General features: G+C 45.4%; 2 protein-coding genes across 17 annotated transcripts in view; one reads left to right on the forward strand and one right to left on the reverse strand.

Annotated features, from left to right (window-relative positions):
- Positions 1–8,094, reverse strand: part of KIF9 (kinesin family member 9) — a 53,434-nt gene extending 45,340 nt beyond the window's left edge. For 6 of the 13 annotated variants that reach the window (XR_010111423.1, XM_034956311.3, XM_063602294.1 and 3 more), the window contains exons 1-3: positions 7,956–8,074; positions 2,786–2,879; positions 837–1,002 (exon numbers count right to left, since the gene is read on the reverse strand). Coding sequence is in view for 11 of the 13 variants with exons in the window: in XM_034956311.3 (XP_034812202.2) it covers positions 837–1,002; positions 2,786–2,879; positions 7,956–8,053 (358 nt within the window). In the remaining 2 variants the exon portion in view is untranslated. Of the gene's footprint in view, positions 1–836; positions 1,003–2,785; positions 2,884–6,422; positions 7,563–7,600; positions 7,734–7,955 lie in introns of those variants that run through there. The other 7 variants (XM_008971780.4, XM_034956312.2, XM_003818437.4 and 4 more) reach the window with 4 other exon arrangements.
- A 152-nt stretch (positions 8,095–8,246) lies between these two features.
- KLHL18 (kelch like family member 18) overlaps positions 8,247–26,566 on the forward strand; it is a 64,057-nt gene continuing 45,737 nt past the window's right edge. For all 4 annotated transcript variants that reach the window (XM_034956316.3, XM_008971785.5, XM_034956317.3 and 1 more), the window contains exon 1: positions 8,247–8,555. In XM_034956316.3, the coding sequence (XP_034812207.1) occupies positions 8,247–8,555 (309 nt within the window). The remainder of the gene's footprint in view (positions 8,556–26,566) is intronic.

Here is a 26,566-nt window from a genome sequence, read left to right on the forward strand (position 1 = left end):
TGCCTTTGTCACACAGACACTCTAGTTCTTGGGACTGGTAGCAGGTTTTACACAAGCGATCCTGATTCAGCATCTGAGTTGGAGCCAGAAATGGTGTCTATTAACCCAACACAAATGAACAGGAAGGAGTCACTTCAGCTGCAAATCAGAGCCCATTTGTGGTTCCACAGCACCAGTGCTCAAGGCTATTCACCTCCCTGGGCCTTAGTTCCTCTGTCTTCACCTCCTCAAGGTCACAATCAGAGCATCATGAAAACCAAAAGAGAATCTCCTTAAGTCAGTGGGGACCACACCTACGTATCACATTCAGGATAAATTACAGCATCTACACTCAATGCACTTTTAAATATAAAACCTAAACTTGCAAAACAGGGAACATCCTAGTCAGCAGCCACCAGATGGCAAAGTCTACAAACTGTGACATATTCTTTTATACAATCCTATACTAGAATATCAACTGTACATTGATTGTGTTGGTAGAATACATGAAAATAGCTCCTAGCAGGAAGACAAATGTTTGGACTCCATCAAATTTGTCATAAAGACGCATCTTCAAAACTAATACTTGAGAGATTTGAAACAGGATAATTGAACCCCTGTGACCTATAGAGAGCCACAGTCTTTTAATTTTCCTATGAAGGTAGAATCCCAGGACATTGGATCAAGCCATGCCCACAATGTCAACAAGCAAACAGTAAGTTTTGCAACGTAAGAACATGGAGACAGACAAACATACAAATGATAGTAAGTGAGCTTTTATTTTATTCACCATAAAATATTTGCATCTCTTACTCTTCAGGTTCTTACATAAGACAACAGTTAATTAATTAAGTTACCATTATAGCCATCGAGGGCCTGAGAAACCACATCCTTTGCAACTGTCTCATAAATCAAGTCCTGGGAGGCATCGTGAAGAACTCCATCCAACTTAAACGACCAGTCTGTCTGTTGGTTATTGACAACTCCTCTCCGAATGTCTTTTTTTAAGTGAATATCAATGCTCTAGGAAAAAAGAGTGAGAAAAAAAAATGTTATTTGTTCAAAAATGGGTATAAAAAAAATCACTGATAGCTGAGGCCTAATCTGGAGGGAACAGAGGAAATGAACTGTAGGATGAATGGGGACTCCCACGTAGGGGCTGATATTCCAGATGAATTCTTTGGGATGGGAGAAGAGAGTTCCTGCAGGGAGATGGAAAGATCAGGAGAGTGGAGCACTTCCTAGTTTTAGCACCTCTAACCCTAGTTCACATGGTGCTGTCTTTGTTTCCCCACCTATGATATGAGGTCAAATTTATCATGTTCTTATTAAACAAGTTTTAGATAGATTCCATAAGCATAGGGAGGCCTTGAATTATGCCAGAGGGAATAGTGAGCCTGGTAACAGAGGCCTGGGCTCCAGCCTCATTGCTCTGGTTGCTGGCAGTGAGGCCTCCCTCAGCTCTGCATTATGGTGAACATCTACTTCCACACACACGCTATGAGCCAAAGTGAGTGATGATGAAATGAAAGCCACAGAGAAGGCTACGGACTTCTCAGACATAGGAATTAAGAGTAAATTGAGGGTGTCATCAGCAGATTTTTAGATGCATGCCCCTTCATAGTAAGCCATTGTGGTAGCAGCTGGCTTAGGGACATACTGGGTAAGGTCAGTGGTAGCTTCCAATCTTCTTGATGAGAACTTCCGATGTAAAGACTCTTGCTGAAATCTTACACTGACTGCCCTAATGCAGGAGCTATACCTGGCTACAGAGAGAAAAATTAAGATGAAGAAAGACAGACTTGGCCGGGCATGGTGGCTCACGCCTGTAATCCCAGCACTTTGGGAGGCCGTGGCAGGTGGATCACCCGAGGTCAGGAGTTCCAGACCAGCCTGGCCAACATGGCAAAACCCCGTCTCTACTAAAAATACAAAAATTAGCCAGGCATGGTGGCACGTGCCTGTAATCCCAGCTACTAGCAGGGCTGAGGCAGGACGATCGCTTGAACCTGGGAGGCGGAGGTTGCAGTGAGCCAAGATCGTGCCACTGTACTCCAGCCTGGGCAACAGAGTGGGACTCTGTCTCAAAAAAAAAAAAAAAGAAAGAAAGAAAGAAAGACTTGGTCCACTCACACATTAAATGCTCTGTGCTTCTGTGTTCGCTGAAAACCATGTCCAGCAGGACACATTTGATAGGGCTGCATGTGAGCTCTTTTCTGACCGCTAGGACCTGCGAGGCTTGGGCAGTTTGCCCTTGAATTTTTCCTTTGAAGAATGTCTCAATGCTGCCCAGAGTAGGCCCATAATTGTTTGCTGAATGAAAATATCTAACACTCTCACACTGTCCTAAGCCTTCAGAAGCATTCTCAGGGTGAGGATATAGGGACGGATATATCTTTCCACTTCTCTTGATAAGTATTTCTCCAGCTGTTTTGATAAGCTAAACAGTAATGAACTCAAGATATTCTTACTGCACCCCATGGGAGATTATACAATGACAGATCAATCATTAGAAAGCTTTATGAATGTGAACAAATGTCAATTCTTCTGTGTCAGATACGAGGGTAAAGGTAAACATTAATTTATTAAAGGTAAAATTATTAAAAGACAATTAAAGATGGGATTTTATTAATTTCTTCATTAGCAGTGTTGTGAGGGGGTGGTTTGGATTTGATGGGCTCTAGAGTCCATTGGATCCTGTCCAATTCTGTCTTGGTCCTTCAAAGGTTGCTTGGAAATACGGTCACACTATAGCAAGGTGGGACAGAGAGGCCCAGTCAGGTGAAGGCAAACACATCGCACTTACTCTTTTGTCATCTCCGTATCTGATCATTTCATGAGCAAAGTCATCAGTGGGTTTGACACGGACAAATGCATGAACTTTTTTCCTAGTACCCATTCTAGCTAAAAAGAAGGGAACAATGAAATTTTGAGTAGTCATTATCAAATAACAAGTAGAGGAGAGGGGTCATTCATTAAGAAGATCAGAAAAGAGTGACGAGCAGTCCATTTTTCCCTCTCTCCCTGAAAGCCAGTTTTCCTTTTCACCCCTCAGCATTTCAGTGTTCTACCCACAAGACACTGCTCAACAAATACACACACTTTCTGCTTCACAGACTGCTTTGCCATTTTCCACCAATGACCCCAGAGAGACTGAAATACAAAGTAAAAAGAATGCTTCCTTTAGTGGTCTAATCTTAGATGTCATTTCTAGAAATGTTCTGCAACTAAGATGATGAGTCCACTTATGCTTTCCTTCATTTATTATATTTTCTTCTAAAATACTTACTATGAAATACATTAAAACTAATTTTCTTTTCATTAACTTATCTTGCTTCAGATACAGCATCCTCTTCTCCAATAGACTAACTACATCAGAAATAGATGACCCAGACGTATATTTAGTCCATAATAAACTTTCTTCTCTTATTACCATATTGAGAAAAAATATCACAGACAGTCCCCTACCTCCTCTTGCTCTCCTAAAACCTAACTATATTCTCATCATTTTCTTTCAGTGTGTGTGTGTGTGTGTATGCGTGTGCATATACACATATATAGTAGTATAAATAAAGGAAGACATAGGACATATATACATACATTTTTTTTTTTTGAGACAGAGTCTCACCCTGTCACCCAGGTTGGAGTGCAGTGGTGCTATCATGGCTCAATGCAGCCTTGACCTCCCAGGCTTAAGTGATCCTCCTGCCTCAGCCTCCCCAGTAGCTGGGACTACAGGTGTGTACCACTGTGCCTGGCTAGTTTTCTTACATTTTTTTTGCAGAGATGGCGTCTTACTATGTTGCCTAGGCTGGTCTTGAACTCCTAGCCTCAAGTGATCCTCCTATCTTAGACTTCCAAAGTGCTGGGATTACAGGCATACCCAGCCGATGTTCAATATTTTTTTAAAAATTAACATTTATTTCATTGTTTTATTTTTGGAGACAAGGGTTTCTTTATGTTGTCTAGGCTAGCCTTTAACTTCTGAGCTCAAGTGATTCTCCCATCTCAACCTTCCAAGTAGCTGAGACTACAGGCACATGGCTTGGCTTTAAAAAAAAACTAACTTTTGGCTGGGTGCAATGGCTCATACCATAATCTTAGCACTTTGGGAGGCCGAGGTGGGCAGATCCCTTGAGGCCAGGAGTTTGAAACCAGCCTGGGCAACATGGCGAAAACCCATCTCTACAAAGAATACAAAAATTAGCCAGGTAGCCAGGTGCGGTGGCTCAGACCTGTAATCCCAGCACTTTGGGAGGCCGAGGCAGGTGGATTACCTGAGGTCAGGAGTTCAAGACCAGCCTGGCCAACATGGTGAAATGCCATCTCTACTAAAAATACAAAAATTAGCTAGTTGTGGTGGCAGACGCCTGTAATCCCAGCTACTCAGAAGGCTGAGGCAGGAGAATCGCTTGAAACTGGGACGTGGAGGGTGTAGTGAGCTGAGATTGCGCCATTGCACTTCAGCCTGGGCGACAGAGAGGGACTCCATCTCCAAAAAATAAATAAATGAATAAATAAATAAAATAAATAAATTACCAGGCATGGTGGTGCATGCCTATAGTCCCAGCTACTCAGGAGGCTGAGGTGGGAGAATCACTTGAGCCTGGGGAAGCTGAGGCTGCAGTTAGCTTTGATCATACCACTGCACTCCAGCCTAGGTGACAGAGTGAGACCATATCTCAAAAAAAAAAAACTAACGTGGGCCAAGTGTGTTGGCTCTTGCCTGTAATCCCAGCACTTTGGGAGGCTGAGGATGGCAGATTACCTGAGGTTAGGAGTTCAAGACCAGCCTGGCCAACATGACGAAACCCTGTTTCCACTAAAAAAAAATACAAACATTAGCTGGGTGTAGTGGCAAGCGCCTGTAATCTCAGCTACTCAGGAGACTGAGACAGGAGAATTGCTTGAATCTGGAGTGTGGAGGTTGCAGTGAGCCAATGTCATGCCACTGCACTCCAGCCTGGGTGACAGAGCAAGCTCAGTCTCAAAAAAAATAAATAAATAAAAAAATCTAAGTAACTTTTAAGATGTTAACCATAAAAACCCCTCATGTATAACAGGGACTACTTTTAATTAGATTATCTTGCTTTTTTAAAAAGTACATTAAAATAATGGTAATATTTTATTTTATTTTATTTTTTTTGAGGCAGAGTCTCGCTCTATCACCCAGGTTGGAGCGCAGTGGCGCCATCTCAGCTCACTGCAAGCTCCGCCCCCCAGGTTCACGCCATTCTCCTGCCTCAGCCTCCCAAGTAGCTGGGACTACAGGCGCCTGCCACCAAGCCCCGCTAATTTTTCTGTATTTTTAGTAGAGATGGGGTTTCACCGTGTTAGCCAGGATGGTCTCGATCTCCTGACCTCGTGATCTGCCCGCCTCAGCGGATCATTTTATATAAAATTATCTAAGAGAGGTCCAATGGGTGTTACCTGACAAAAGTTATTCCAGATTTTATTTATTTATTATTTTTGAGACATTTATTTCAGACAGAGTCTTGATCTCTCTCTCAGGGTGGAGTGCACTGGTGTGATTTCAGCTCACTGCAGCCTGTCTCCCAGGCTCAAGCAACCTCCAGAGTAGTGGTAGGACAGGTGTGTGTCACCATACCCGGCTAACGTTTTGCATTTTTGTAGAGATGGGGTTTCAACATGTTGCCCAGGCTGGTCTCAAACTCCTGGGTTCAAGCAATCCACCCACCTCAGCCTCACACTCAATTTCTAAAGCTTGGGGAACCGGGGAACCACTCTTCACATCCAAGGGCCCATTCTCCTGCCCAGGGAAATTCAGATGCCATCCAGGGTATGCTCTGAAAGGGACCATGAAGAAGCAGGGGAGCTCTAGGAGCAGGTGCCCAGGCCTCCCTCCCTGAAGCCCCTGCACAAGAGTAGCACAGGCCAGTTCAGAGCATCAATCTCAGCTGGGCATGGTGGCTCACGCCTGTAATCCCAGCCTTTGGGAGGCCAATGTGGGAGGATCGCTTGAGGCCAGGAATTAGGAACCAGCATGGGTAACACAGCAAGACCTTGTCTCTACAAAAAATTTTAAAAATTTGCCAAGTGTGGTGGTGCACGCGTGTGGTCCCAATTTCCCAGGAGGCTGAGGCAGGAGGATCACTTGAGCAGTGATGGCACACCACTGCTCTCCAGCCTGGACAACAGCGTGAGACTGTCTCAACAAAACAAAACAAATAAGCAAAAGCATCACTCTCCCTCCAGAGCCTGGCCCTTCTCTGCCCTGCTATTTGCCAACATGCACATGCACACACAGTCACCCCATGTATGCTTCCCAAGGCCCTCCCCATGCTGACACCATGGCTCCAAGCAGGCCAGGAGCCATATCCACCTGCAATAAGTCTTCCTTTGCACACCCGTCTTGTGAGCCTGCTACTCAGCAGCCCTTTAACACCCAAACATTTAGGGACCCCATGCCATCTTGCACTTACTGAAATACTGCTTGTTACCATTCTTAGGTCGCTTCATTTGAGTGGGTTTCAGTTCCCAAAATTAAATTACAAGCTGCTTGAAGGCAAGGATTGTGCTTTTTGTCTCTTTTGAATCCCCTCACAATGTCCAGGGCAGAGCCCAGCACAGAGTAGGTGTTCAGGAAATGGCGGTGGTTGGTGATGGTAATGGCTGGAAGTCAGAGGGCAGCTGAATCTTCATATGTGGGTCTATCTTCAGTCACTACTGAGAGAGTCCCAAGGGGCATATGATGTCACTCCCCTTCCATGACAACTCCAACCAAAGCCCACAGCCCTTCCAGGAGGACACTTGGTTTCCAGGTGCAAAAATCCACATCCAGCACCTCACCACACACTTTTTTTGTTTTTGTTTTTTGTTTGTTTTTGTGACAGGGTCTCACTCTGTCACCTAGGCTGGAGTGCAGTGAAACAATCTCGGTTCACCGTAGCCTCCACATCCTGGGTTCAAGTGATCCTCCCACCTCAGCCCCGCAAGTAGCTAGGACTACAGGCGTGCACCACCACGCCCGGGTAATTTTTGTATTTTTCGTAGAGACAGGGTTTCGCCATGTTGCCCAGGCTGGTCTTGAACTCCTGAGCTCAAGCAATCCGCTCACCTCAGCCTCCCAAAGTGGTGGGATTACAGGCGTGAGCCACGGCGCCCGGCCCCCTCCCTTTCTCCCTCAGGACCTTGTGGGGAATGTCTCTCCTTGGGGAACCACCCTTTGATATTTCTGGTATAACAAAGCAAGCCTCTGAGTGGCCATCAGGAGACTTCTGTGTTAAGGCGCTCGAGGTTTCCTCATTTGTCTTTAGTGGGAATGAACAGAATTGGCAACAAGCAGCCATGAAGACTCGACAAGAGGAAAGGGAGCTTTTGGTGGGGTGGAAGGCACCAGGTGGGTCCCTATCTTCCAGTGCTCCCGTCCAGATGAGGGGCTGTCATGGGGAACCCTCATAGCTACCTGTAGCGGCAGCAGCAACACCCGAATCCAAAACACTGGGTCCAACTGCACCTGGCCTTGGCTGAACAAGACTAGGATGCAGGCAAAACTAGACTTTCTCCTTTTTCTCACCCAATGTGCCGGACCCCCGCGTGGAGCCTGGGCGGCAGTGGGCTTTGGATCCATTCCGGTCCCTCTCTGGAGAGGTTTCCTCACCTGTAACACGAAGGGCTCCGACTGGTGATCCCAAAGCCCCCTCTAGTTCGAAAACTGACTAGTACGGAAGAGTCCAGACGACCTCTGGCTCCCTGCCTCACGGCCTCTATGTCCTGGACGCGACGTGGGACCCCTTTGTGGGACCAATGAACATTAGCTCCGAAGACCGTAAGCCGCGGTCAGGTTGAAAGGACTCCCGCGACGTCGAGCCCTCCTTCGCCTGGGTTTCAGAGATGAGCGACCCAGCTGGGAACCCCCAGATAAAGCGGTTTTTGGACCCCAGCCACTTTCAGCAGTCCGGGCGCACACCCTTTTCCCGTCTCCCCACTCCCACCGGCGAGCAGCCCCTGCTCACCGTTCACCAGGCAGCGACGCTCCTGGGACGCGACTGCCGCAACCGAAACCACCTGCACTCCCCACTCGGGGCTGCCTGGCTGTGTACACAGTCGCCATGGCAACGGGTCGCTTCCGGGGATTCCGGAAGTGTCGGGGTGGCGGAAATGAAGTCCGAGGTCCTACGTCGAGGATACGGGTGAGGTCATGGCCGAATCGGGAAGACGAGAGATGGGGCCAATTGATCTAGAAAGACTTCGGCGGATGCACATGCGAAGTCAAGGTCGAGATAGCGAGGGAACGAAGGCCGCACATGAACCAGGAAGCGGGGTGGCGGGGCTTCCGGCGCCGAGGAGATTCAACTACGGCGGCCGCGGAGGCCCGTCCGATTGCTGCTCCGCGCTCCGAGCGGCTGTCGGCGTGCGCTATCGCCCCGCCCTGGTTAGTGTCTAGCCGGCCGGCGAGGCCTGCGCAGTTGCAGCGGCCGGGGAAGATGGTGGAGGACGGCGCGGAGGAGCTGGAGGATCTGGTGCACTTCTCCGTGTCTGAGTTGCCTAGTCGCGGCTACGGCGTCATGGAGGAGATCCGGCGGCAGGGCAAGCTGTGCGACGTGACCCTCAAGGTACCTCGGACTGGGCGGCAGCGGGCTGAGGGAAAAGGGGTCGAGCGGGGAGTAAAAAGGGGCGGGGGACAGAGAAAGAGAGGTCTAGCAGGGAGAGGGGTGGGGAGAAAGAGGTGTGAGGGGGGCCGAGTAGTGGGGAGAGAGGTGCCGAGCAAAAGGGGATCGGGGCCGAGTGGGGAGAGGAAGAGGACAACCTTTCAGCCCTTGAAAGGAAAGGTTGAGAGGTGCGCCGCTTAGGCCCTTGGAGTGGGAGACATTGGGGTGACAGCCTCCTTTTTCTGTCATGCAGACAAGAGAAAATGGACTTACCTTCTATGGAGGCAGGGGCGGTGGCCGGCCCCACATGCTGATGGGCACCACTGAAGCACCCTCTCTTGTCACTACAGATATTTCTTTGTGCCTGTCGAACTTGGCTGTGCTGTTCTAGAAGAGAAGGCTTCTCCTTAGGAATCATTGCCCTTAATTGTTGAATTACTACTTTGTCTCTTAAGAGCTTTTAAAATCTTATCTGGAAATTTTTTGAGGTGGGAAGCCACCCTGCCCCATACTGGAAGGCACCACTCACCACCACAAAGGTCCCCGGGGCTGGGCCTGCTGGCCGCGTGGGGAGAGGGATGCTGACTGATATTAAGAGGGAAAGATATCTTAACCACCTGTTCTCCACCAGCATTCTGGTAGCTAGAGCCAGCCTCCCTCCTGTGCCTGGGTCTTTTCGTGTGGAAGAGGCATGCTGTGCTGCTGCCTGGCCAAGCCACCGAACCATGTGGAGACGTCCGGTTGGGGAGATGATGAGTGGGGCTCCCTGTTGGGCTTTAGCTGGAAAGCTCTCAGCATCTGTGCGTGATCCCTGTTTAAAAAACAAACAGGGCAGGCATGGTGGCTCACACCTGTAATCCCAGCACTTTGAGAGGCGAGAGGATCACTTGAATGGGGGAATTGGAGACCAGCCTGGGCTATGTAGGGAGACCCTGTCTCTACAAATAATAAAAAATTGTCTGGGCATGGTAGCCTGTGCCCGTAGTCCCAGCTACTCAGGAGGGTGAGGTGGGAGGATCGCTTGAGCCTAGGAGGTCAAGCCTGCAGTGAGTTGTAATCGCACCACTGCACTCCAGCCTGGACAACACAGCAAGATCCTATTTCTCCTATTTCTCTCTCTCTCTCTCTCTCTCACACACACACACACACACACACACACACACACACACACAGAGCAAGATCCTATTTCTCCTATTTCTCTCTCTCTCTCACACACACACACACACAAATAAATAAATAAAAGAAAAAATAAAACTATGCAGAGATCCTTTTGCTCTTGTTTTCTTTTTTCTTTTTTCTTTTTTTTGAGACGGAGTCTCGTTCTGTTGCCCAGGCTGGAGTGCAGTGGTGCTATCTCGGCTCACTGAAACTCTCTCTCCTGGGTTCAAGCGATTCTCCTATCTCAGCCTCCCCAGCAGCTGGGACTACAGGCACGCACCACTACCCCTGGCTAATTTTTTCTATTTTTAGTAGAGACGGGGTTTCACCATGTTGCTCAGGCTGGTCTCGAACTCCTGAGCTTCAGCAGTCTGCCTGTCTCGGCCTCCCAAAGTGCTAGAATTACACGCGTGAGTCACCGCGCCCAGCCTGCTCTTCTTATTTTCTACATGGTTAAGGAAACTTTTCTTCTGCAACATAGTTGAGTCAGACCTCTGGAGATGGTAGAGTAGGATGGTTGAGTATGGCTTTGAAAGCAGAAGGATTTGGATTAAAATCCTAGTTGTAACCTTGAGCAAGTTACTTAATCTCTGTAAGCCTCGGTTTTTTGTTTTTATTTTTATTTTTTTGAGGCAGAGTCTCGCTGTGTGGCACAGGCTGGAGTGCAGTGGCATGATCTTGGCTCACTGCAACCTCCACCTCCTGGCTTCAAGCCAGTCTCCTGCCTTAGCCTCCCAAGTAGCTGGGACTACAGGCGCCCGCCACCACGCCCGGCTAATTTTTGTGTGTGTTTTTAGTAGAGACAGGGTTTCACTACGTTAGCCAGACTGCTCCTGACCTCGTGATCCGCCCACCTCAGCCTCCCAAAGTGCTGGGATTACAGGCGTGAGCCACCAAGCCCGGCCCTTTTCATCATTCTAAACCCCTCCTGAAGGAGGTTGTATTTCCAGGAGAGGAGTGAAGTGATCTGAGAAGGCGTGAGATCTTCTCATATGGGAAAGAGGAACCAAGAGAATTGAGAAAAAATGAGCTAGACTAAAGGAAGCAGAGGAAGTAAAAGTAAATTAGAAGTTTTTGTCCACAGTGATTACATGGTAGAAGATGTTAAGGCCACTAGAAACTTGTAAGCAGAAAAATGATCCGGTTTTGGCAGCAACACTTGGTGTAAATAGAGACTAGTGAAAAGCAGTAATAGGTGTGAATTTCTAGATTAAAATTTAGGCTGTAGGCTGGGCACCGTGGCTCACGCCTATTATCCCAGCACTTTGGAAGGCCAAGGCGAGTGGATCGCTTGAACCCAGGAGTTTGAGACCAGCCTGGGCAACATGGCAAAACCCCGTCTCTATTGGGGAAAAAAAAAAAAGATTTAGGCTGTAAGGGTGAACCAGGGGAATCTTATAAGACACGGGGAATCAAAAAGGGCGTGGCAGCGTGGGATGGTCACAGATACTTCTACATAAAGTATTAATAGTACATTTAATGCAGATACTGAATATGGTAATCTTTTAGCAGAATATTGCTTATTCATTCAAAGGGACAAGTAAATTATCAGACATGGCTGGGTGCAGTGGCTCACGCCTGTAATCCCAGCACTTTGGGAGGCCGAGGCAGGTGGATTGCATTGAACTCAGGAGTTTGAGACCAGCTTGGGCAACATGGTGAAACCCCATCTCTACAAAAAATTAGCTGTAGTGGTGTGTACCTTTAGTCTTTCTTAGCTGCTCAGGAGGCTGAGGTGGGAGGATCACTTGAGCCTGGGAGGCAGAGGCTGCAGTGAGCCGAGATCGTGCCACTGCACTCCAGCCTGGGCAACAGAGTGAGACCCTGTCTCAAAAAAAAAAAAAAGAATCAGACGTAGTTTCAACTGAGACGGTCAGCCCGAATTGCTGTGTTAGCTTCAGGGATCTAGAACATAAGGACCAGTATATTTATTTTTTTCTCTCTTTAATAAAAAGCCTTCAGTGGGAAGGACTAGTATAAACGCATGGGCTAGAGCTGGACGGGACTGTAGAGAGCATTTACTTCACTGATTTTGAAAACTTTATTGTAGAGCCCAAGGAGTAGCTCTGTAGCAATATAATGGTGGGACCGGGGAAAGAGCATGCGAACCAGGCTCTGCACATTTCACTACTTGCCACCAGAGCTGTCCTGGGAAATCTATTTTGTCTCTCTTTCTTGTCAAAGTCTTCCTTCAGTTTTCTGGTGACTCCACAGTGTTTTTCAAGTAAACAGACACTGAAAAACTGGTTGGAAGCTTTTGGGTGTGAGATGTTTTCTTGACTGGTGGGCCTCCCTGTCAGGCAGTGGTTCTTAAACTTCAGTGGACGTCAGAATCACCTGGTGGCCTTGTTAAAACGCTGGTTGTTGGACCTCACCCAGAATTTCTGATTCATTAGGTCTGGCATGGATCTGAAAACTCATATTTCTGACAGGTTCCCCTGTGATGCTACTGTTAGTCTGGGACCACGTTCTGAGAGCCATGATTGTAGGGTGATGGACCTGTCGTTTTCTGTGGGATGTGTTCAAAGTCCGTAGATCTTCCTCCAGGCTTCTTCCTAGGTGGTATAAGCCTGGCTGTTATTTTGGGAGCCTTATGGTAGGAGAGGTCTGGAGGTTCTCCCTTCTGTATGCAGACTTTCACTTAATCCCCCTAAATGGTACCACTTCCTTGTCTTCTGTGGTGCCCTGGTTACCCAGGTCCAGAGGCTCTTGTTCATCCTGTCTGAAGAGTAAACCTCCAGTCTTCTGCAGTTGCTTGTCTGGGGAGGGGGACCAGTACTTCCTGATTTCGGCCCTTCTTCTTGCTCACAACTTCAGAGGAAACTGGTACCTCCAGTGGTTCCATTTTGGAGGGGATTCTTCAGTGGCTTGCCATCCGCAACACTCAGTATCCTCTAAGTCAGTTACTACTCATTTGTCTTCTTCTTCTAAAATTTTGTTGACCCTTCTAATGTGCTGTCTCTCTCTGCATCTTTTTCCTTCAGAGCTTTGCTGTTCCTTGATCATCAGTCCGAAAGGCAGTATCACACAGACTCTGCAGCCACACTGCCTACGTTTGAGTTCTGGGTCTGCCACTTGTTAGCTGTGAAAATGAGCAGCTTCCTTAAACACTGGTGATTCTCTGTCTCGTCTGTAAAATGCACATCACCACCTACTTGAGTGCTGAGGATTCAATTAGTTAATGTACTTCAAATAATCATGTAGTAAATGCTCAGTAGTGTGTGTGTGTGTGTATTTTTTTTTCTTTTTTTGAGACAGAGTCTTGCTCTGTTGTCCAGGCTGAAGGGCAGTAGCGCAGTCTTGGCTCACTGCAACCTCCGCCTCCCAGGTTCAAGCGATTCTCCTGCCTCAGCCTCTTGAGTAGCTGGGATTATAGCTACATACCACCATGCATGGCTAATTTTTGAATTTTTGTAGAGACAGGGTTTTACCATGTTGGCCAGGATGGTCTCAAACTTATGACCTCAAGTGATCTGCCTGCCTCGGCCTCCCAAAGTGTTGGGATTACAGGCATCAGCCACCACGCCCGGCCAGTAGTATATATTTATTAATAATAACTTAATGGAGTTTCTAGAAGGAGTGGAGATAAATTCATGTGTTCAACCTGCCATTTTGAATTTGTTTTCGCTTCTGTTGAACTTTGAATGATTTTATCTGGACAAAATGTTCATTGCCTTAAATGACTTTGCTGGCTGGACACAGTGGCTCACGCCTGATCCCAGCACTGTGGGAGGCCGAGATGGGCAGATCACGAGATCAAGAGATCAAGAACATCCATGCCAACATGGTGAAACCCCATCTCTACTAAAAATACAAAAATTAGCTGGACATGCTGGCGCGGGCCTGTAGTCCCAGCTACTCAGGAGGCTGAGGCAGCAGAATCGCTTGAACCTGGGAGGCGGAGGTTGCAGTGAGCCGAGATCATGCCACTGCACTCCAGCCTGGAGACAGAGTGAGACTCTGTCTCAAAAAAAAAAAAAAAAGACTTTGCCAACCACTGCACTAATTCATTAGCCTGCACTTTACAAATGAAGACCCAAGCCCAGAAAGGGAAGGGACTCACTCAAGGTCACAGGTTGAGTTAAGCAGCACTGGGACTAGACTCTTCGTCTCCATATTCAGGGTCAGGTGTTCTCTCATGCTCTCCTGTTGCATCTTCTGTCACTGACGGTAAATGAACTGATTTCGGCTGCTACCACGTGAATTAATCTGCCTCAGGTCTACTGTATTCATCCTTAATGGCGTGTCATCTTTTCTATCTTCCTGAATTTTAGGGAGAACGTGAAAAATATTAGCAGGCATGCCACATTCTCAAAATTAACTGCCAACACTTGAACCTAGGCTTAATTTCCTTTTGGAAAATATTTGAAATTTAAATTCACTGGAAGTCTGTCGGATAGTGAGGTAGAGGCATGACAGAAAAGAGTAACATATTCATAAAAAAAAAATCACATTCTGTATCTCCCATGGCTTGAACCTGTTATGAGAAAAAGCCCATGGTCCTTTTCCTTGACAAATCATTTTATCTTAAAAGTTATGAGGATTGTAGTGCAAGACTTGTTGGCATAAGGCTTGGCCTAGGTAGAGAGATTTGTGTCCATGGACACTCTCATCCCCTCTTCCCAGCGTTGAGTTTCGTGTCCTTTGCTCTGGGCTGCCAGGAGCCGAAGGCTCAGGAAGCATTGTCTGATTCATCTGGGTCTAGCCAGTTGGGCACACTTGCTAGGTTTAATGAGTTTTTCTTCTTATTCATGAGATTTGGAGCCAGATTTATATATTTATTTTTTCCCCTATGCTTCTGTAAGGCATTGAAATTCATATATTTCTGCTCTCCCTTTATCTCACACATTTATTTTCTTTTTGAGTGACAGCAGAATGAGGTCACCAAACCTGAGTATTATTCACAGGGCCATAAGTTTAAAGGAGAGAGGAGCTCCCTATATAGACACACACCCTTTATTTTGCAACCGCTGATAAATGGTTCCTGAAAGATCTGCTGGCATTAGTCTTCTCAGCATTTTCCCAAGGCCCCTGCTGAGGTTTCGAACCTGGCTCTGATAATTTAGCCCTCAGAAGGAAATGTTTTTTCCATGGGTGAAAGGTACAGTATTAGAATATTTCCTTGTGTTACCCACTAAATGTAGGCACACAGTTTTCACGAAATTGGCTTCAAGAGCTACACATTTGAATCTGGAATCTTGCCTAATTTGTTGTCACCACTGGCTTTGTGATGAAAGAGTAGGTGGAGAAGGATATGAGGAAATGAAGTAAGGGCTTGTTGATGCATACCATTTTTATGTTGTGTATATAGTACAGTGAGTTACACAGGGTTAATTATAGAGCTAGAATAATCATATTAAAAGGAGCTGTAGGCTGGGTACGGTGGCTCACATCTGTAATCTCAGCACTTTGGGAAGTGAGGTGGGAGGATTGCTTGAGCCCAGGAGGTCAAGGCTGCAGTATGAGCCATGGTTGAATGACTGCACTGCAGCCTGGCAATAGCATGACTCTGTCTCAAAAAAAGAAAAAAGAGAATTGTAGAGGTTCCCTATCAAAGCTACCATTTTACATGTGTATGCATGGACATAGAGTGTGGAATGAATGGAGACTGGAGTGGGATGAGGGATGAGAAATTACTGGGTACAATGTACATTATTTGGATGATGGTTACACTAAAAGTCCAGACTTCACCACTATGCAATATATCCATGTATCAAAACTGCCCTTGTACCCCTAAATTTATACAAATAAAAACATTTTTAAGCCATCATTTTACAGATGTAAAAATCCCTGAGGTTTAGAGCTATTAAGGGATTTGCCCATGGCACAAAGCTGTATCAGCTGAGATCTAACACAGCTGTTTATTGGTGGAAGCCATGCTTTTACATCCTGTCAGATTATTCACCTGCCCTGCTGATGGTATGAAGCATAGTAGGGAACAAAGCATCCTTAGTGTCATTCTTGAGCACAGAGGGCAAAGATGTGAATGTCCAGATGCCACACCAACATTTTATTTCAGGAGAGAAGATGCAGGCTTTTTCTACTAGTCTTTTAGACATATGAATTCTTGACTCTGATTTTGAAATGACATTGTATTGGAAAACTTGTGCTTCTGAATATTGCTCATTCCCAGGGTTTTCTACTGACATTTTTCATGTAGTTAGGTTTATCTCTCTCTGTGTAGTTAGCTTTGTCTCCCTCTTTTTTTTTTTTTTTTTTTTTTCCTTGAGACAGGGTCTCATCTCTTGCCCAGGCTGGAGTACAGTGGTGGATCACAGCTCACTGCAGCGTCGAAATCCCTGGCTCAAGCCATCCTCCCACCTCAGCCTCCCAAGTAGCTGGGACCACAGGTGTATGCCACCACGCCTGGCTAATTTTGTTTATTTTTTGAGACATAGGGCCTCACCGTGTTGTCTAGGCTGATCTCAAACTCCTGGGCTCAAGCGATCCTCCTGCTTCCACCTCCCCAAGTGCTGGGATTACAGGCATGAACCACCACACCTGGCCCAGCCTTGTCTCTTTCTAATGAGCAATAAGAACTGAGAGGAAGAACATGCTCCTTGAGGGGCACAGCACTTGTTATACAAATTTCCTATCAAAAATTCAGTTTTAATCTCCTTGTTCAAGTTATGTTGTGAATAATGCTGTTAAATTTGGACACCAATTAGGTGAATTAGAGAGCTTGATGCTGCCTGACATGTGGGTGGGGAAAGAGAGTTGGAGGTACAGCCTGGACTATCCGTTACCAGCCAAGCAACATTCATCATGTTCACCCTAAGTCTTCTGGAGCTTGCTGGCTGGCTGACTGGCTCGCCAGGTACATTTAAGAAGCCTGTGCTTGGGGATGTTTCTTAACTGCAGACGGTTCCTTTATTATTCTGTACATGAGACTCCATTGTTTGCCCCTTAGCCCCACTTGGTTTAGCTTGTAGGCTAGTTGATGGAAGATGAGACCACATTGTTTTTCTAAATGTGTGTTCCAAGCCCTTCCCAAATTACAAGCATGGCAGCTACCTTTCTACTTTCGAACTTGTTGAGTATTGGCACTGTCATTGCCTCTTTGGCATGGAACCAGCCAGCTGGCCTGTGGTTAGCTTAGGAAGACCTTAGGAAGAACATCCAAGCAGCTGATTACATCACTACTTTTTTCCAATTGGGGACAAAAGTGGGTGAACCAAGGTGCGTGAACTAAGAGTTAACAAGCATTTTCTGTAAAGGGCCAGATAGTAAATACTTAAGGATTCGTGGGTAATATAGTTTCAGTTGCAGCTACTTAACTCTGATGCTACAGTGCAAAAGCAGCTATACACAATGTATAAATGAATGGGTGTGGCTGTGTTCCAGTGAAACTTTACAAAAGAAGCATGAGCTGAATCCGTTGCCTGTAGTTTACTGACCTGTTATATACTGATAGGGCCTCTAAGGCTTTTGAAGTAGGTTTTATTTTTATTATTTATTGCTCTAGCATATACTTCTGTAGTTTCAACACAGTATTTAGGAATTGAAGCATTTCTTGTTAAAGAATACAAATGAACCGGAAGTGAAAAAAATTTTCCCAGCTTACTACAGGTGATCATGGGACTATACTGATTAGTAAGTGAGTAAGTAACATAGAAGTTACTGTTAAATTTAGCATCTCATTTGTAAAGCCTTCGCGCTCTGCTGGAACTTGAAGCAGAATGTTTCCAAAGTCTTAACTAAAGACACCATGCTCCCATTCTGTCTCAGTTGAAGCTGAGGATGCTTAGCTGCTGGCAGAATGGCAGGCTAGAGACCCTGATGGCTCTTACGTTCCAGTGAAACAGACAGTCTGTGTTCAGGGCCTTGAAGGTAAAGGTCAGAGCTTGGGCTTTTGGCAGGCAAAATAGGGGATCTGTAGTTCAAATATGACCCAATATAATGGTATATGTGGGCAGAGTGTTCTGAATAGCTGATCAGAACACAAAAATGCTTTTCACGCCTGTAATCCCAGCACTTTGGGAGGCCAGGGTGGGTGGATCACCTGAGGTCAGGAGTTCGAGACCAGCCTGACCAACATGGTGAAACCCCATCTCTACTAAAAATATAAAATTAGCCAGGCATGGTGTCGCATGCCTGTAGTCCCAGCTACTCGGGAGGCTGAGGCGGGAGAATTGCTTGAACCCAGGAGGCAGAGGTTGCAGTGAGCCGAGATCATGCCATTGCACTCCAGCCTAGGCAACAAAAGTGAAACTCCATCTCAAAAAAAAAAAAAAAGCTTTCAAAAAATAAGCTCAAGAACAGATAGATACTTGTACACCAATGTTCACAGCAGCATTATTCACAATAGCCAAAAGGTGGAAGCAACCCAAGGGTCTACCACTGGGTGAATGGATAAACAAAATATGGTATATGGCTGGACACAGTGGCTGATGCCTATAATCCCAGCACTTTGGGAGGCCAAGGCAGGCAGATGGCATGAACCCAGGAGTTTGAGACCAGCCTGGGCCACATGGCAAAACCTTGTCTTTACAAAAAATACAAAAATTAGCCAGGCGTGGTGGTACGCACTTGTAGTTCTAGCTACTTGGGAGGCTGAGGTGCGAGAATCACCTGAGCCCCGGGAGGTCAAGACTGCAGTGAGCCATGATTATACCACTGCACTTCAGCCTGGGCAACAGCGAGACCCTGTCTCAAAAAAAAAAAGTATATACATACAGTGAAATATTACTCAGCCTTTAAAAAGAAGAAAATTCTGCTGCAACATGGGTGAACCTTGAAGACATTACACTAAGTGAAATAAGCCAGTTACAAAAGGACAAATGTTGTGTGATTCCACTTATATGAACTACCTAGAATAGTCAAATTCATGAAGACAGAAAGTGGAATGATGGTTGCCAGGGGCCAGGAGGAGGGGGAATGGAGAGTTACTGTTTAATGGGTATAGTTTCAGTTTGGGAAGATGAAGAATTCTGGAGACAGATAGTGGTGATGGTTGTAGAATGTACTTAATGCCACAGAACTGTACACTTGAACATGGTTAAAATGGTAAACTGTATGTTATTTATATTTAATCCAATTTTCAAAAGATAATTAGCTCAAGAAGACTTGTTACCAGGTGGGCAAGAGAGATTGCTTATAGTGCTTTGAGACTGTAGACACTAAAAACAGAATTTGTCTTTCTATTGAAACCCAATGATTAGAAACATCTGATGCTAAGGAGTAATCTTTCCTACTCTTTATTTTTGTACTTGGTGCCTCAGCTGTTAAGAGTCAAATTGTATTAGTTCAGCCCTGTAGCTGCACTTCAAATGGTCACTTAAAAGGAATTGCCTTCTAAGAGGTACATATTTAGGAGATGCAGATGTGTTGTAAGCTTATTTTTCTTGGGTTGGTTTGTAAGCTCTAAATGTCGTGTAACCTTGACAGAGCTATTTTGAGGACCAGCAAAACAAGCCGTGCTAACATGTCTTCCAAGTAAAGGTGTGTTGGCATCATCTGCAAATTACAAATAGCTTTCAAACCTATATTTCTACCCCATTTGTCCTGTGGGTCCTCATACTCATTATGTCTAAAGTGAACACCCTTGCCCATCTTTTGTTTCCTCTGTGTTAGGGGGGCACACAATCCATCTAGTCGTGCACAGTTGAAACTCTGGGATTGTCTTTGGCTCATCCTCTCTTATGTGTATTTTGTGACACTTATTACAATAGTAATTACATAATTATTTATAGTGTTGTAACTCCACAAGAGCAGGGCTGTGACTGAATTATTTACTGAGGTATCTACATAATAGCTGCTCAGTAAACCACTGTCCTAATTGAGATCCTCTTCATCTTTTACCTAACCCAGGATTTCTTTAACTTTACTAGCATGTTGAGAGAATTCTTACCGACCTTCTAGTGAATGAGCCTACTAACAGATTGTTTTTCTAGGGAAAAACAGATTTCATTCTAGGGAATGAGCTACTAACAGATTGTTTTTCCCCAGGCTTAATTCTGATCTTATTCTGCTCTGAGTGGCTTCTCATTTCGTTTTTATTCAGCAGGGTGCTCAGCAGGTATGTCAGCACCTTCCATGTGCCAAGTACTGTTCTAGGTGCTGAGGGTGCAGCAGTGAGCAGAGTAGGCCAAGCCTTTTTGAGTATGAGCTTACATCCTAGTGGAGTAGCAGACAATAAACAGATGGAAGATGTCCAGTGGTGATCAGTGCCATGAAGAAAAGTAAAGCAGGAGCCAGCCTCTCTTAATAGAGATCTAAATGAAGTGAGGGAGCAATCCATGAGGATATCTGAAGGCAGAGGGAACAGTAAGCACGGAGCCCTGAGGCAGGAGCACACTTGGTGTTTTGGGGAAACAGCAAGAAGCCAGAATGGTAAGGGCAGAGTGACCAAGGAGAAAAGTGGAAGGACACGAGGTCAGAGAAGTAGCCACCCAGCCCAGCACAGTTCCTTGCATGTGTATGGTATGGCTCAGTAAATACGTTGTGAATGAATGAATGAAACCAATCAATAATTATGTATTTATGAATAAAGAATCAGGGCAGGGTGTTAGAGGTATACCTAAGGTATAGAAAGTTAGGATGCATATTCCATGGTTCATGAAAACAGCACTGCGTTTTGCTTGCACTTTCCCCTTCTGCGGTTTAGGAGAGATGATGATAATGGCCGGAGCCAGAAGACTAATTCTGACTTGTTCTTGAAGGAAATTCTGTTCTGCACACAGTGACAATCAGAGGTTAGAAACTTGTCAGCGGAGCCGGGAGTCGAGCAGAGCTGCTCAGCTCTTGGTGGTTGTAAAACGTGCCTCTACCTCATGTTGGAGAAAGCTTGTGTTTTCCGTGTATATGGCTTAGCATTTTAAGTAATCAAGATATCTGAGGGGTAATGGGAATGCAGGAGCAGCAGGTGGTGGCTAGTTTTCTGTAGGATTTAGGAAAGGACTGCTGATTTAACTGAATCTCTGATTATTCTAAGCTGCTCATAGAAATCCGCCAGTCACTGCTGTCTCAGACGTCAGAGGGAGAAGCTTAAGCATGTTCTGTTGTTGACAGCCATTCTGGTTGACTTCTCTAAGACTGCCAGCTGTATTCTTGATATTCAGAGTCCTGCAGATGTGGCCCCTCTCTGCTATTCTACCCTGCTTTCCCCCAGTGTCCTCTTGCATCAGCTGGCCATCTCTCTATGACTGTGTTCTCCCTCCTCTGGGCCTTTGCTCTAGTGTTCCTTTGGCTTGGAGTATCTGCTCACATCTGCCAAGCAGAGCCGTATCCATGCTTCAAGCTTTCTTCCATATTTTCTTCCTTTGCTTTCTTTCCTTTTTCTTTCTTCCCTTGCTTTCCCTTTCCCTTTCTCTTTCTCCTCTTTTCTTTTTTCTTTCTTCAGGGTCTTGCTCTTGCCCAGGCTGGTGCAGTGGTGCAATCATAGTTCATTGTAACCTCGAATTCCTGGGCTCAAGCGATCTTCCCACCTCAGCTTTCTGAGTAGCTGGAACTACAGGTGTGTTGCCACCACACTCAGTTAATTTAAAAAAAAAATTTTTTTTTTGGTAGATACAGGGTCTTGCTTTGTTGCCCAGGCTGGTCTCGAACTCCTGGCCTCAAGCAATCCTCCCACCTCGGCCTCACAAAGTGCTGTGTAGCCACTGTGCCCGGCCCCTTCAAAGTTTTCTTTTCTCAAAGGGACCCATGCCCTCTTTCTTGTGCTCTGTCCTATCACAGTGGGGGGTTGTGTGAAGTCCCATCTCTCTGAAGACAGTCTTCTCATATCCCTCCAGGTGTAGTTCATCTCCCCCTCTTCCACTGCACCTTAACCCCTCATTACTTAGTGTTGTCATTGGACTAATAGCGTCAGCATCACCTGGGTGGGGGCCTGTTCGAAGTGCAGAATTTCAGGTCCCGCCCCAGACCTACTGAACTAGAATCTGGTGCTTCTTACATCCTGTGCACATTAAAGTTTGAGAAGCATTGCCGCCACACATTGGTCCTACTCCCCTTACCGGTCTGAGCAGGATGTAGATGGTTCGAGTGTTTTTGTTCCCCTCTAGATGTTGAACTCCTGAATTGTGAGCCATCTCTTACCTAGTATAGTTCTTAGCATGTTTCAAGCACTTAAAAGTATTTACTGAATTACCCTAACTAACCCCTGACCTTATGTTTGAGATGCTTCTTCAGTCAACATACTATATAAATGCATTTACCTGCGCTTGGTGCTTTGTAGGTGCATGAGACACCCTGCTGTGAATGGGAGTCAGCCTCTGTCTTTGGCATTTATAGATGAGTGGGGAAGATAGATTATGCATCAATTATTAATAATTATGAGAAAAGGCAGAGTCTGATAAATTCTGTAACTGCATAGGCATCACCAGAGGCCTAAGAGAACATCAAAGGAGTAGCTGATATTTACAGTTCTGAGGGTTTGTGACTGTTTCATGGAAAGGATGGTATTTAGTTGATACATTGCAAGATGAATAGGACTTTGACAGACAGGCACAGTGGAAAGAGGCATTCCAGGCCAGGGGAGAGTGTTCAGAGGCCCAGGCATGAAAGTACACCTACAGTGTTTCTTAAATAAGTAAGACATAGAGGAGCAAGGTGGAAGGTGGGATTGGAGAGGTGGATTGAGTACAGACTGTGTACTCCTTAAATTTTCATGGTGAGGAGTCTAGACTGCTAAGAAACACCTGCAAATCAGTTGAAGTTGGTATAGTTACATGTTCAGTGGTTCCTGAGGACTCTGCCCACTTCTCTCCCTTCCTCTGCTCCCATTCTACCTTGCTGGATCTGAGTGGTAGGAAGTGGGGGGAGGGTTTAGAAGAAGTGGGAAGCAGCCTGAATGTTTTAGCCAGCTGTTTATATGGGACTGGAGCCCCAAGTCCTTTTTTAGTGTCAGCTGGTCAGCTACTTCCTTCCTCACCCCCTTCCTGTGTCACTACCCAGTGGGGCACTCTAAAGCAGAGAGACCAAAACTCCATCACAGAGTGTTCAAAGAGCGTGCTCTAAAATGCTATCGAAAACTGCAGACTGAGCCCAGTATATTTTATTATACTTGCCATCAGTTTCTTAACCCCAAGAGTTTATGAGGACTCATCATTTCTGCTTGTGGTAGTACTATATGAACCTGTGTCTCTCTGTCCATATTTGAGGCTGGCAGTCAGGCCATCAGCATTGAAGGTGAAAGAATCCCCCTGACTTCCATTTCCTTATATGCCATCTTGTTAGAAACCCACAAAGTAGGTAGTGTGGTCTGTTTATTTCTTCAGGACTGGGAATGCACTGTTACCCTGGGAGTCAGGCCCTCCACAAATTGACCCTAAGCCTCACCATCTTTTTCTTGAGCCTTTTACTTCAGCCAACTGAATTTTCAGATGAGATGAGAAGGTCATGCTTTTCCACCTTTGAGCTCCCACTTTGACCAGCTCTGCCAGTCCTGAGCCAGAAGGTCAACGGTTAAAAAGAAGAGGTAAAATTCATCAGAAATTTTGTTACTTGTTTGTATCTCAGATGAAGCCTATTTTTAGATGAAATAGGCTTTAGAATTCATTAAGTACAACTGAGTATGAGGCACTGTGTTAAGTACTAGGATATAACCTTCCTTTCTTTGGGAAGAATATTCAGCCTGGATGGAGAGACATTCATTAGGGACAATATAATGTGTGCTGTAGTGGACGCTTGTACCAAGTGCCACAGAAAGGAGAGAGCTGACTGCCTGGAAGTCAGAGGCCCCTCAGAGGAGGGAACATTTCAGCTGAATCTTCAAGGATGAGGAATAATTCACTGGGCAGAAAAATGAGGGGATAAGAATCCAACCTGAGGGAACAAGACAATTTCTGGGAATTGCCAACAGTTTTTAGAAGAGAGTCATGGTGGGGGATAAAACTGGATGGGGACCAGGTGCAGCGGCTCACACCTATAATCCCAGCACTTTGGGAGGCTGATGCAGAAGGAAGCCTTAAATCCAGGAGTTCAAGACCAACCTGGGCAACAAAGTGAGACCCCATCTCTGCCAAAAATAAAAAAATTAGCCAGGTACCCATAGTCCCGGCTACTTGGGAGGATCACTTAAGCCCAGGAGTTCGAGGCTGCAGTGAGCTATGATTGTGTCACTACACTCCAGCCTGGGCAAGAGTGAGACCCTGTCTCTTAAAAAAAAAAAAAAAAGAGAAAAAAACCTGTTTAGGGTTTGGATCTGACTTGTAGGCAGTAGGGAGCCCCCTAAAATGGGGACTGACATGACCAGACTCAATTATATGTTGAGTTGACTCATTCAAAAACATCATTTATTCAACAAATACTGAATATTAATTTCCGACTATTCCAGGAAACATGAAACATGAAGATTGCCCCCTTGGTGCAGCCTATGTTTTAGTAAGGATTAGATAAGTTAATTATATCAGGCCACCACCATTTGCTCTTGTCAAGGTTACTAATGACCTCCACAATACAGAGCTAGTTCATAACCACACAGATCTCCATGTGCCACCTTTTATAGTCACATCCAGCCCCCTCCCACCCACCATCTCTAATCTCTGGCAACCGTGAATTTGTTGTCTCTCATTTTGAAATTGTTATATAAATGAAATCGTAGAGTTCGTGACCTTTTTTCACCCAGCCTAATGCCCATGAGGTCCATCCAAGTTATTGTGTGTATTGATCATTTTTTCCTTTATATTTCTCAGTAGTAGTCCATGATATGATTGTACCATAATTTGTCTAACCATTTCCAACCATTGAAGGACATTTTTCAGTTTTTAGGTATTATGAATAAAGCTGCTATGGATATTCATGTACAGGATTTTGAGTGAACTTGTTTTCATTTCTCTGTAGTAAATGCCCAAGAGTAGAATTTTATGTCATACAGTTTGTGTATTTCAATTTTAGAAGAAATTGTCAAACTATTTTCCAGAGTAGCGATATCATTTTGCATTCCCATTGGCATATATAAGTGTGGTGGTTAATTTTATGTGTCACCTTGGCTAGGCCCAGTTGTTTGGTCAAACACCAGTCTAGATGTTGCTGTGAAGATATTTTTTAGATGTGATTAACATTTAAATTAGTAGACTTTAGTTGAGTACAGTGGTATGTGCCTGTAATCCCAGCTACCTGGGAAGCTGAGGCGGGAGGATTGCTTGAGCCCAGGAGTCTGAAACCAACTTGGGCAACATAGTGAGACCCCATCTCATTTTAAAATAATAATAAGTTAGTAGACTTTCAGTAAAGTCGATTACCTTCCATAATGTGGGTGGGCCTCATCCAGTCAGTGTAAGGCCTTAAAGAGCAGAAATTGAGCTTTCCCCTGAAGAAGCAGTTCTTCCTCGAGATTGCAAAATAGGCTGGGCGCAGTGGCTCACTCCTATGATCCCAGCACTTTGGGAGGCTGAGGTAAGAGGATTGCTTGAGCCCAGGAGTTTGAGACCAGCACAGGCAACATAGTGAGACCCTGTCTCCACAAGAAATAGAAAAATTAGCCAGATGTTGTGGCACATGCCTGTAGTTGCAGCTACTCAGAAGACTGAGGCAGGAGGATTGATTGAGCCTGGGAGGTCCAGGGTGCAGTGAGCCGTGATTGCACCACTGCACTCCAGCCTGCGTGACAGAGTGATACTGTGTCTCAAAAAAAAAAAAAAGATTGCAAGATAAAAACCCTACCTAAGTTTCCTGCCTGCTCACCTGCCCTGCAGATTTCTGACTCAAGACTGTAACATCAAATCTTATCTGAATCTCCAGCCTGCTAGCCACACTGTATATTTTGGATTTGCTAGCCTCCGCAATTGCATGAGCCAATTCCTTAAAATAAAAATAAGTTTCTCTGTCTCTCCCCGCCATACCTCCTCCCTCTCTCTTTCTCACTCCCTGTCCTCTTTCCCTTCTCCATTCCCTTCTTCCCTCCCGCTGTCTTCCCCTTTTCCCTTCTCTCCCCCTCTCCACTCTTATCCCTCACCTTCTCTCTCTCCCCACCTCCTTCTTTTCCTCCTTCCTACTTTCTTCCCCATTCTATTTCTCGGGAAAACCCTGACTAATATGGGTGACCCAATTCTTTTGCATCCTCACCGGCATTTTATATATATATATATGTGTGTATATATGTGTGTGTGTGTATATATGTATATGTATATATATGTATATGTATATATGTATATGTATATACGTGTGTATGTGTATATATGTGTGTACATATGTATATGTGTGTATATATATGTGTGTGTGTGTGTATATATTTAAATTCTCTTTATTTTTATTTTTTAGTAGAGATGGGTTTTGCCACATTGCTCAAGCTGGTCTTGAACTCCTGGGCTCAAGACCAGCTGGGATTAGAAGCATGAACCACCATGTTACAGGCATGAACCACCACACCCAGCCTAGCATTTTATATGATCACTGTTTTTTATTTTAGCCATTCTGTTAAATGAGTAGTGGTATCTCATTGTGATTTTTTTTTTTTGAGACAGAGTTTTACTCTTGTTGCCCAGGCTGGGGTGCAATGGTGCGATCTCAGCTCACTGCAACCTCCGCCTCCCAGGTTCAAGTGATTCTCCAGCCTCAGCCTCCCAGGTAGCTAGGATTCTAGGATGTGCCACTATGCCCGGCTAATTTTTGTATTTTTAGTAGAGACAGGGTTTCGCCATGTTGGTCAGGCTGGTCTCGAACTCCTGACCTCAGGTGATCCGCCCACCTTGGCTTCCCAAAGTGCTGGGATTACAGTCGTTGAGTCACCATGCCCGGCCTCACTGGGATTCTAATTTGCATTTTGCTAATGGGTAATGATGTTGGACATCTTCTTACGTGTTTATTTGCCATCTGTATATCCTTTTTAATGAAATATCTTTTCATGTCTTTTGCCCATTTTCTCATTGGATTGCTTT

The sequence above is a fragment of the Pan paniscus genome, chromosome 2 (genome assembly GCF_029289425.2).
Source record: "Pan paniscus chromosome 2, NHGRI_mPanPan1-v2.0_pri, whole genome shotgun sequence".
Taxonomy (NCBI): domain Eukaryota; kingdom Metazoa; phylum Chordata; class Mammalia; order Primates; family Hominidae; genus Pan; species Pan paniscus.